The following is a 12,090-nucleotide window of genomic DNA, read 5'->3' on the forward strand; positions in this document are numbered from 1 at the left end:
TCAGAAGCTATTAACCCTACAGGACAATCTACCTTACCCAGAATTATTATTATTATTTTTGCCATTTTCATTGCCTCTTGTGAATTTCAATCCCCAGTCCAGTAAAAATGGAAAATGTGAAGGCAGCCATGTATAGCTTAACCACAAATGTTACACAGAAAAAAATAAATGGCAGTTCCCTCCACTTAAGAAAACTGTTTCAAGAACACATTATAGTAGTTTTGGATTATCACAGCAATGTTTATGATATCAGTTGGGGTGGTACATGATCTTGCTAGCACCACTAAGACAAAAACAGTCAAAATTAATCTAGTTTTGTTGATGTGGCACCATGAAATGTGGCCATAGGCCATTTTCACAATGCCTTTGTGTATTTATTTATTTCCTACTGCAATCTGAATGCAAAACCTGCATCTTCAAGAACACATGCTCAGTTTGATAATATCTTTCTTTGCTTTTGGCCTATATTACCAAGTGATAAATTATAAAAGAAAAATGGAAAACCTGCAGCTTGCCAGACCTCATCCAGATTGCAGTTCCCATCACGTCTGACCAGCATAATCTATGTTAAGGGATAAAAGAGTTTCAGTCCAAGAAAATCTGGAGTGCCATACATTCCTCATCCTTTGAGTGATTGAAGTGTGGCCACAAAGATGTTTCTGTCTCCTTGACACTTCCAGAATCCCAAGACTGACTTTTTTTCTGGCAAAAGGGGAGAATGATCCCCACAAAACAATTTACCTTTTTAAAAGGTTGCAAGGTTTCCCTGTACTATTTAACATTTAAAAAGGGGGAAAGGGAAAAAATATTTATATCTTTGCAAACCAGAAGTCGAATTTCAGCCACTTTGGTTTTCTTTTTTGTAAATGTGCAACACTGAAGGTTCTGGGGTATAAGAGTGGTCCTGGACCAACACCGGTTGCCCACTTGTGACCTAAAAAGTATTTGTGCTAATCTTTTAAGTCATATATCTTGGGAGAGAACTTTGCTGCAGTACTTCCATGCATTCCCTCCCACAGCATTCTTCCCATGTATTTCATTTTAAGAAGTATATTCCCAGGGTACAGCTACAGTGTAGAAATAAGGCAGTTTGACACCACTTTAACTGTCAGGGCTCCATCCTACATAATCCTGGGATTTGTCAATGTGTGAAGACCAGACTTGTTTGGCAGAGAAGGCTAAAACCTTGCAAAATTACAAATCCCAGGACTCCATAGGATGGTATTACAGCACTTAAGGTGGTGTCAAACTGCATTATTTCTACAGTGTAGATGCTCCCCCAGATATGTTTGCTTTTGTTTGCCAGTCTTCCCTTTCTATTTAAATAAATAGAGCATACATATGGACTGGAAGCTGGGGAGACTGTCTATAGACGAATGGCATTAATATAAAGGACAAGGACAAGGACATCACTGGTGTGGCTAAATTTCTATGTTTATACTCAGTTCATCTGGTTAAATGGAGTTATAGTCCATGGACACTGAATGTATTTTTTAAATTCTTTTTGAATATAAGTGCAACATGATTCCTTATTACTGGTAGCTCACATGGGACATAGTACTGTGTGTAGGATAGGATGTGGATAATATATTTAGTATTTATTGTAATGTCCTTTTTTAAGATCCAAAACACATTGCAGAAATAATCCTGTCTGAGATCACTTTAAATGCCTGGGCTCAATGCTAGGAAATCCTGGGAACTGTCATTTTGTGAGACATTTAGCCTTCTCTGTCAGAGAGCCCTGGTACCACAATAAACTACAGTTCCCAAGATTCACTAGTACCAAACCAGAGAAGTTGAAGTGATCTCAAACTGGTTTATTTCTGCAGTGTGTTTTGGACTTCAGTTGTAAATCATTAAAAGCATGATTCATTCTCTGTACGTCATATCACATATTATTATTATTATTATTATTGTGTACATTCATTTCAGTTCAGCCATAATAAAACGATCCTCTACTGTGCATTAGAAATGCGCATATATGAGTACAACCTAATTTTCCTTTGCATCACCACAGACATGTCCTTTCATTAAATCTGAATTATAAGACCACTATTGTGTTCCTGGGAAAAGTCAATAATGGCATAACCAATTTAAATGGCTGCAAATGAATTATTAATTAATCATGGTGTAATGTTTGGGTTTTTAAATCAGGTTTTAATTGGAGCTGCCCCATGTGAAAAAGTGTTAATTCCTGAATCAAAGGTTGAATAATGTATGCATATTTCTTTGCTTATTTGTTTACATACATATACATACATACATACATAGATTAAGATTTGTATCATTTAGATTAGAAATCTTTACCTTTAAATTTTCAGATTTCACACTTTAAAATTTAACTCAACCTGCTATACAGGTTTTTAAATCCTAAAAAAACAAAACCCTAGTCTACAAATATATTCCTATTCACTAGAGTCAGATCCTGTGTCATCGGCTCACGATCCTTTTCAAAGCCAATGAATCCATTAAGAAATCCTTGAGCTGCGACCTGATGGTTGCTATCCAGAGTGAGAGAAAAGGTTGCATTAAAAGACAACAATTCTTCAAAATGCTGTATATGATATAATAATTTTCAGAGAGATCCTGCCCTGTTCCTAATTAGTAAACTAAACCAGAACAAAAATAAGGGCGAGTCGAGACTGTGCTGATTCTGCCTTGCCAACAGAAAAGACAGATGAAGAAAGCAAAGTGGTGGGTGGAAGAACAGGTTTCGCTAATAAGGTTTTGATTCAGTAAAACCGGGTTCATTATCTTCTGTTTAGCCCGAGACTGAATGAGCTCGTCAAGGAGAGCATTTTCTGGCGTGTGCCTAAATAGGTGTGTTCACTGGGGCTCTTTCTTCCCTCTCTGTTGTGTAAATGGCTGGCATTAGGCGAAAATGGCTGCAATTAAGAGTGAGTTAAACCTCACTGGCTGAATGTTGCTCTCAAGCTGAGAGGTATTTGCAAGATCCAACAAGTCCTTGCCTGAAAGGCACAAATAACCGCACAGATCCGGATTCCCACTCCCCTCTCCTTGGTCTAGTCTGCACTGCAGAAATAATGCAGTTTGACACCGCTTGAACTGCCATGGCTCACTGCTATGGGAGCTTCGGAAGCTTACAACGAGTATATTGTCATTTCGGTTGACCAATAAAGGTATCACTGTTGGATTTGTGTTTGAATGGGGTTTGAAGCTTGTTGTAGCACCAGAGCTCTCTGACAGGGAAGGATAAACATCTGAACTAACTACCAGTCCCAGAAATCCATAGCACCGAGTCATGCCATGGTGTCAAACTGTATTATTTCCACTGTGCAGATGCAGCCCTTGTCTCCCCAAAGAAATCGGCTTCCAAGTTAACCCGCCTCCCTCCTTGTGGCCATGTTTAGACCTCTTTTCTTCAGGTCCATCAATCCAGGGGAACTTCAGAGCAAAGCCAATGGAAAAGTATTCTGGCCGGCGGCTTTCTGAGGAGCTGTCCAGGGTCCTGAATTTATTGGCAGTTATACCTACAGCACCTTGCCTCGCTCCTTCAAATGGTTTGGTTGTTGTTGTTGTTGTTGTTGTTGTTGTGTGCCTTCAAGTCAACTTTCCAGCTTATGACGACCCTGAGGTGAACCTATCATGAGCTTCTCTTGGCAAGATTTGTTCAGACAAGGTTAGCCATTGCCTTCCTCTGAGGCTGAGAGCATGTGACTTTCCCAAGGACAGTAGATATACCATTCTATTGACATGGAAGCCACCAGTTGTCAGTTAATTGTATTGCCTTTCTGTAGTAGGGCCTCTTGCTTATTAGACCTTCTTTCCAGACTTTCCAGGGACATGGAATTGAACTTGGGACTATTGGAAGCTTGTAGTCCAGCAAGCTCTGATCTTCCTTACAGGTGCAAAGGCATGGGTGAACCAGTCTGGTATATTGATAGACTAGGACTGGAGACACTTGGGTTCAAACCCCACCTTAATCATGAAGGTCCCTGGGTGACCTTGGGGCAGTCCACCATCTCTCATGCTGGCCTATCTCACTAGGTTGTTTCGACTCTAAAAATGGGCAAAAACGAGCTTGTAGTTCCTCTTTCCCAAGTCAATACAAATGCAACCAATCATTTCAAGGCAAATTCATCAAGCGGACTATAGACTAGCATCATAATAAAGTTCTTAGCCTTAAAAATGTCACAGGAGACTTTGCTCTCTCTTGATCGTTTCCCATTTATGGCGACCCTAAGCAGAACCTATCCTGGGGTTTTCTTGGCAAGTGTCTTCAGAGGAGGGTTTGCCATGGCCTTCCCCTGAGGCTGAGAGAGTGTGACTTGGCCAAGGTCACCCAGTGGGTTTCTATGTCTGAGCTGGTAATCGAACCCTGGTCTGCAGAGTCATAGTGCAACACAAACCACTGCACCATGCTTGATGTATATCTATATCCCGCCAAGTGACAGATCCCTTCAAGAAAAATAGTCTTCTTAATTCTAATTTCTCCTTATTAGAGTGGGGGCAAAATTAATTAATGATAATCTGTTATCAACCAGCAGAACATTTACTTTCTGGTTGATGATTGATGGCTGGTGTGTGGACTCTGGTAGGTCTGGGAGGACCTTGTTGTGTTCCTTCAAGTCGTTTTCGATTTATGGGTGTTTCCTTTTGGGTGTTGTCATTCGCAGAGGAATCTTCCCCGCATCACAAATAGTCGTTTCAGCCAGTATGGCTGCATCCATAGTGCAGAAATAATCCGGTTTGACACCGTTTTAACGGTCATGGCTCCATGCGATGGAATTCTGGGAAGTGTATGGGGGGGTCTTTATTTTTGTTTTTGTGAAAGGGCTACAGCAGGGTACAGCACCAGATTCACCTAATACCTAACATCGGTTAAAAACACCTAAACCAGTTAAAACACATAACATTAATTTAAAAAACAAACAAACATATAAGACCAATAGCTATTAAAACAATCAGTCCATAGTGTGACATTTATACTTTAAATTCATAATTTAAGAATCATTTAAAATAAGCCTGCCGGAAGGGACTGGTCTTTAATGCTGTTTTAAATTCAGACTGCCGATTCATTTCTCCAGTCTCTTTCAGCAGGTCATTCCACAGTTTAGGGGCAGCGGAATCAAGAGTCCTCTAGCTGACCGTGGCCAACCTGCAATGGCAAATCTCCTTTCAGTAGAATCCTGCTCAAGGCAACCCTGGAGTAGGATGACCAGACACTGGAGCAACTTGCACGATACAACAACAAAGAAGTATGACAGGCAAGCCCTTGACAGACGCCTGCTATTTTAAATACATCCCCCTTCGGGAATGAGTGTGGGTCCTCTCTCTCTGTGTGTGTAGAACTAGTGGGAGATTGTTTGGCACACAAAATAATCCCGACACCAGAGTTTGGGGAAAAGGAATAGAGGATACAGATCCTGATGATCCTGATGGCAGAGTTGTGATGACTTGTTTTAGTGACGGTTTAGCGTGGACGTCTTGTGGCCTGCCTTGTTTCCTATTCTTAATCAGTATTACACAAGGGATCTTGTAGGACCTTTGAGAGTAACTGAAGCAAAAGCTGGCAGCATAGGAGCTTTCCCTAGAGATTTGATACTATTTCCTCAGATACCTAGAAGGCTGGAGGGGAGAGTCCAAAGACAGACCTATCTCTCTGGCTTCTTTCCATTCCACCCCATTAGGGCGACCAGATCTCCTAACTGCAAAGCAGGACGTGGCATCACAAAATGTAGGACATTCCAGAAAAAAAATTGTAGGAGGTTATCAAACCAAAGCTAGAAACGTTCTTAGAAATGTGAATCCATGCTTCTTAGTCCTGCTCAACATGGAGGACATTCTCCCTGGACAGAAGATTGAAATGGAGGACGCGTCCTGGAACAGGAGGATGTCTCTGGCCACCCTGTGCATCTGAGGAAGTAGGCTCGGTTGCAGGAAAGCTCCTGCTACCACAAGCTTCTGGTGCTACAAGATCCCTTTGCATCCTGATGTCCCATTGCTTTCGCTCCTGGGCCACAACAGCTCCCAGACTTCCATAGAAGGGAGCCATGGCAGTTAAAGTGGTGTGAAACCGGATGATTGCTGCAGTGTGGAGGAGAGAAGGAGGGGCGCTAGGACCTTCTCCTTCCCTGCCTGGCGTGCAAGGAGGCTTGCCAGTGCATCCTGAGCCTTCAAGGCTCCGAGGAGCTAATTAACAGGTAGACCGGGGACCCCCTCTAGGGATGGCATTGGGGAGGGGGGCTCTGAAGCTCTGAACTCCATAGAAACGGAGCCTCCAGACCCTTTGGGTCTCCTGCCAAAGAGGCGCCTCCATTCCCTCCTTTGCCGGCTTCTCCATTCATCGCCGCCGCTTTGAATCGAAGAGACAAGAGTCTCTCTCTTTGTGCTTTTCTCCCCCCTTTCTACAGAGAGGATCATTAAGAATAAAGTACTCAACTCGGCGCCAGTGGTTCTCTCAGGGATCCCTCCTGGAATAACCAGGGTTGATAATAATAATAATAGTAATAATAATAATTTAAAAATGTGTGGACTGACTATCCGGATTAGTCGATGTCAGGATTTTAAAAAAAGAAGGGAAGGAAGCAGGAATACTAATACTAACAGAACAAATAATAATAATAATGATAATAATAATAATAATGCATTAATGAAATATTTGTTGTTGCTGCTGCTGCTGTTATTCTGCCTCCCCATAATGCGCTTTCAAATACAATCCACCATTACAAAAACACGTAAATTCACAGTTCAAAGAAATACTATGAAAGCCTTAAAGTACACGCATAAGAGCACATTTACCAATAAAACTGTACGAAATGCGCCCAGGAAGAGCCCCTATGCCTAGAAAACTGGCCGAAATCCTTTCCCACTTTCCCAGTTTTTTTTTTAAATTCATTAAAGATGTTAGTAAGATGCCTGCAACAAAGAAACAACAAAATGCAGCATCTTACAAAGGAAAGGAACACGAATGTCGATTCTCACATACACAGAGAGAGAAAGTTCAGGGCTATTTTCCTCGGGGAAATACATACAAATCGCAGGCGAATGTTATTATTATACGAACCATAAAACCAACCCGACTCCAGCAACAACATCATCTCAAAAAATCACCACCAGCCCCAACCCCAAGGAGGGATGCTTGGTTTCATCCAAGATATCCATACAATGCTATACCCGACCGAAACAATGAGATCATTAGCTTGATCACTTGCAAAATCGGGGTTTCCAGCGGAAAGAGTTAAGAGGAACCATTCCAGTCAAAGCCAATTTTTTGGTTGTAGGTTGTAGATTGTCGTTGTTATTGTTTTAATTCATCCGAGATCAGGACACCTTTCCCCAATGAATTAAACGGAAAGGAATGGATTTAAATTGCATGTTTTCTATTTTGGTTGTGAAGCGCCTCGGGTGCTCTATGGTGAAAGACGGGAGAGGAACTGAGAATTAAAAATTCTCTGATTCTCTTATTCATTTGAAACACGGAGCTAAAGGCGTCGGATTAGGACACTGGGAGACCAGGGTTCGAATCCCAGTTTGGCCAGGGAAACCCACTGGGTAACCTTGGGCAAGTCACACTCTCTCAGCCTCATAAGACGGTCATGGCAAAGCCTCCTCTGAAGACACTTGCCAAGAAAAGCCCATGAGAGGTTTGCCTTAGGGTCGCCGTAAATCGGAAACGACTTGAAAGCAGACAACAACAACCTGAAGAAGGGGTCACCTTCTATAGGCTTTCAACGGGACCTGAGTATATTTGCAAGGGACCGTCTTGCCTGCGCTTGAAAAGGGATGCAACACACCAGCTCCAGCTGCATCTGCAACCTATTCATTGCACAAAACCGGCCATTGCTACCAAAGGCCAGAGAGCTCTGCTTTGTTTTGCTGCTTGCAATTCCTATGCAGCAAAAGAGCAGCTCCAGGGAGTGGGGAAACCAAGTGCATTTCTACAAAGACAAGAATCGTCTCAACCCGCCTTCATTTCTAAGGAGAATCTTCTTTCTGTTAGCCTCCTAGAAAGAAGGTATTATGGCCTGGACTCATACCCCCGACTTTCCTGCCCATGAACCCATTTTGATCCGTTAAAGAACGGTGCGAGATTCTGTTCAGGGCCATCCCAAGACATGCAGCTGCCCGAGGCAAAGAAATATGGCCCCAACCATAGTATGTACAAACCGGGCTCTCAAATGAACTTTTCCTCTATGCCCCTGAAGACAGCAGAATAGCTAGAGGAAGGACGTCGCATCTACACCACACTACACTACAGATATAGTGCAGTTCGACATCACTTTAACTGCCTCCTCCATCCGACAGAACCCTGGGATCCTTTGGCCAGGCACCAGCCCTCTTGGGCTGAAAAGGCTAACAACCTGGCCAAACTACCAACCCCAGCATGCCATAGGCTGGAGCTACGTCACCTAAAGTGCTATCAAATGGCATTATTTCTACCGTGTCAATCAGACCTGCACAGTTTGGCAGTAGCTAGGGGCCGAGATTCAGCAGCCATCCTACAGAATAGGGTTTTTTTTTGGGGGGGGGGCTATGTGGCCATGTTCTAGATGAGTTTATTCCTGACGTTTCACCGGCATCTGTGCCTGGCACTTTCTCTTCTAGAACATGGCCACAAAACTATGGATGCCGGCCATGAAAGCCTTCGACTTCGCTTCCTACAGAATCCTGGGATTTGTCCTCTTGTGAGGCAGCAGGCAGCAACCCTCTTTGGCCGAGAAGGCCCGAGACCTTGTAAAACTACAAATCCCAGGGTGGCACACACAGGCTGGAGCTACAGCACTTAAAATCGGCATCAAAAACTGCATTATTTCTACAGTGGCGATGCACCCATACCCCCCTCCCTGCTCCTTCCTGGCATCTCTGAGCATCCTGACACTGATGGTTCCCAAAGGATCGCGGCGATCTGGCAAGGGATGCTGTGGTGTTCTCTTGTTCCCCTTAGAAACGCCACACCCGCACCCAGGGCTCCTCGGGGCTCTGCGGAGGAAGGGCCCTGGGCCCCTTACCTGTTGGCCGCCAGGCGGGAGGAAATGTAGCCCCCCGGGATCTGGGTGATGATGTAGCCCCAGAAGAAAGAGCCATGGATCATGCCGACCGTCTCCGGATCCCAGTTGAACTTCGCTTTCTTTCCCGCAGAGAGAAGGGCAGAGAAACAAGGACAGAAAAAGAAAGTGGCTTGTCATAAAAAAAGAGCAAGGCTGGATCTTTATATTCCTACAAGAACACCAACTCCAACCTATAGTCACTCCATCGATGAACACGTTTTCAATTTACCTTGCTGAATCCCATGAGGATGATGAGGATGCTTACAGTAGTATTTCCATTATTGTTACTGTTGTTGCATCTGTGTTTGTGCCTGTCGTTTTGTGGCTTTGTAGGGAAAGTGCAGGCAACCAGTTAAGGACTCTGTGATCTAGGCTGCATCCTCCCTGCAGAAATAATCCAGTTTGACACCACTTTAACTGCCATGGCTCCACCGTTGTGGAATTCTGGGAAATGTAGTCTGATGCGGAGCCAGAGTTCTCCGACAGAGAAGGCTCAATGGCTCGCAAAAACTACAAACCTCGGAATCCGATAGCACCCAGCCATGGCAGCTAAAGTGGTGTGGAACTGGATTGTTTCTGCAGTGAAATATTACAGTTTGACACCACCGTCCTACCGAATCCTGGGATCTGTAGTTTTGTGAGGCACCAGCACTCTTTGGCAGAGAAGGCTATAAGGACCTTGTAAAACTCCAAGACCCAGGATTCCATAGGATGGAACTAGTGCACTTAAAACTGTATTTCTACAGTGTAAATACACCCCTAGGGGACCCTGGGATTTCCAGTTTAGGGAGGAATGCCTAGAATTCGCAGCCAGAAAGCTCAGGTGGTTCACCAAACTCCCAGAATGGAGCCATGGCAGTTAAAGCGGAATCAAACTGCTGTAACACTCCATTGTTGTTTAGGTGTATATATAGAAACACTTACTCATTTTGTTGCTGTTACAAGTACATTTACATTTACAAGGATCTTCCAGGATTTGATGCGTTTGGAAGAGGGATATAGTTATGTCAGGCCTTATTATTCCATTTACTGGCCCAAACTCATCAAATCTTGGAGGACAATAGCAACCATCTCTGTGTGCCTTCACATTGTGTGTGCATACACAAACACCACCTCAGTTGAAGAATCGTTACCATTTTAGCTGCTACTGGAATCTGTAGTTTGGAGCAGCCCCAGAACTCTCTGGCTGGGAACTCTCCAAGCATCCTTCTCTCTAAACTACAAATCCCAGGAGTCTATAGAATGAAGGCAGCTACAGCAGAGTCATATCATCTCCCTAGCCTTGGTTTGGGCCAAAAACAATTTTCCAGAGCCTCCAGAGGCAGAAAGGAAGTTTTTGCCCCTTGTTTGTTTTATTGCCCCTTGGAAAGAATGGCTGTCTTTTCTCTCCCAGGGGAAGAACCGATCTGAGAACTGTTTCATAGTTCTCTATGGACATTGGACTCGAGTCATCTTAAACATCCCACGTTCGTCCCTGAAGCTCTGCAGTTCGAGGATGTATATTTACGTGTCCTTTACTCCCATCTTAGTAGTCATTTACGTGGCTTTCCACTTCATGGTGCAGTTGTTTGAGTGTTGGACTAGGACTCTGGAGGCCAGGGTTCGAATCCCTACTTGGGAATGAAAACCCACTGAGTGGCTTCATGCAAGTCACACTCTCTCAGCCTCAGAGGAAGGGCAGTGGCAAACCTCCTTTGACCAAACCTCCCCAAGAAAAGGCATGATGGTTTTAGGGTCGCCAGAAGTCAGAAATGACTTGGAGACACACTACAACAGCCCTTGACCACCACCACTACCTCTCTTTTGCTCTTTGAGGGTAGACACAGAATCCATTTGAGATCAACATTTTATTCAATCTGGCTTCAAATCAAATCACTGGGTCTATTGCATGGAGGGTGGGATTTGAGTCCCGTTCATTGAAAACAGGGGCCCTGGGACTGTTTTTAAGGTGACACTTGCAAGGGATGGCAAATGTGGCTTAGTCCTAAGTAAGAATGCATAGGATGGATTTCAGGCACTGTTTATTGCTCCTGGGCGGGAATGTGGGTCAAGGACAACCACTGTCTTACTATTTGCTAGTGCTGCAAATTTTAGGATACTTATGGGCAACTCCCGAGGAAGATTCAGTTCCACAGGGCTGCATCCACACTGCATTAATAAACCTAGTTTAACCCCTCTTTAACTGCCATGGCTCAATAGTCTGGAATTTTTGGTGTTATTCGTTGTGGCACCAGAGCTCTCTGACAGAGAAGGCTAAAAGTCCCACAAAACGACACTTCCCAGAATTCCCTAGCACTGAGCCAGGGCACTTAAAGTTGTGACAAACTGGATTGTGTCTGCAGTGCAGATGCAGTTTTGGTAGTCTAATTTTGACAGGTTATTTTCGTGTTGGATTCAGCCCTTTGGTAGTCTTGGGAGGGATCTGTTCCTCCTCCTCATTCCGGGGTCCAGGATTGTAAATACAGCTCAAGTGAAGTAGCTGAAGGTCTTGAGGTGTGTAGCTGGGGGGGTAGTGTTACATCTTGAGTGATCTGGGTTAAATTCGGTCTCAGCCATTCCTCCCCATTCAGATCTCAGCTCAGTCTTTATCTTTGAACTTGTTTCTCCCATTTACCCGAACCCACCTCATTAATCTGTTGTAAAAAAATAACGGGGTGAGGGTGGGAGTTACAGGTCGCCCTGAATTCCTTGGAAGAAAAAAAAATGTTTGTTTGGTTTAAAGCAATGTGCAAAGATGCTCGAAGCAACATCGGATGTGAACAGGAAAAGATCGAAAGGGAAAAATGGGGAATGAGTAGGAGAAGCTGAAAGTCTTGCGAAAGAAAGGAGGGTATAGGGGAAAAAAGAAATAGTAGAGCAAATGGTGGTGATGATTGGAGCAATAGTAGTTTCGATAGATGAGGATGATTGTGATGATGATGATGGTCATCATCATCATCACCTACCAAAACTACTATTACTTCCAACATCATCACCACCATTTGCTCTATCGTCTCTTTTGTTTCTCCCTTCTTCCAGCTTCTCCTACATCATCATCATCATCATCATCATCATCATCATCATCATCATCATCATCATC

The 12,090-nt window shown here is 43.7% G+C and overlaps 1 protein-coding gene across 1 annotated transcript in view; it reads right to left on the reverse strand.

The window, feature by feature from the left end:
• SLC17A6 (solute carrier family 17 member 6) overlaps positions 1-12,090 on the reverse strand; it is a 77,920-nt gene that overhangs the window by 61,120 nt on the left and 4,710 nt on the right. The window contains exon 3 of the mRNA XM_042444920.1: positions 8,973-9,091. Within this exon, the coding sequence (XP_042300854.1) occupies positions 8,973-9,091 (119 nt within the window). The remainder of the gene's footprint in view (positions 1-8,972; positions 9,092-12,090) is intronic.

Source organism: Sceloporus undulatus, chromosome 1 (assembly GCF_019175285.1).
Source record: "Sceloporus undulatus isolate JIND9_A2432 ecotype Alabama chromosome 1, SceUnd_v1.1, whole genome shotgun sequence".
NCBI classification, from domain to species: domain Eukaryota; kingdom Metazoa; phylum Chordata; class Lepidosauria; order Squamata; family Phrynosomatidae; genus Sceloporus; species Sceloporus undulatus.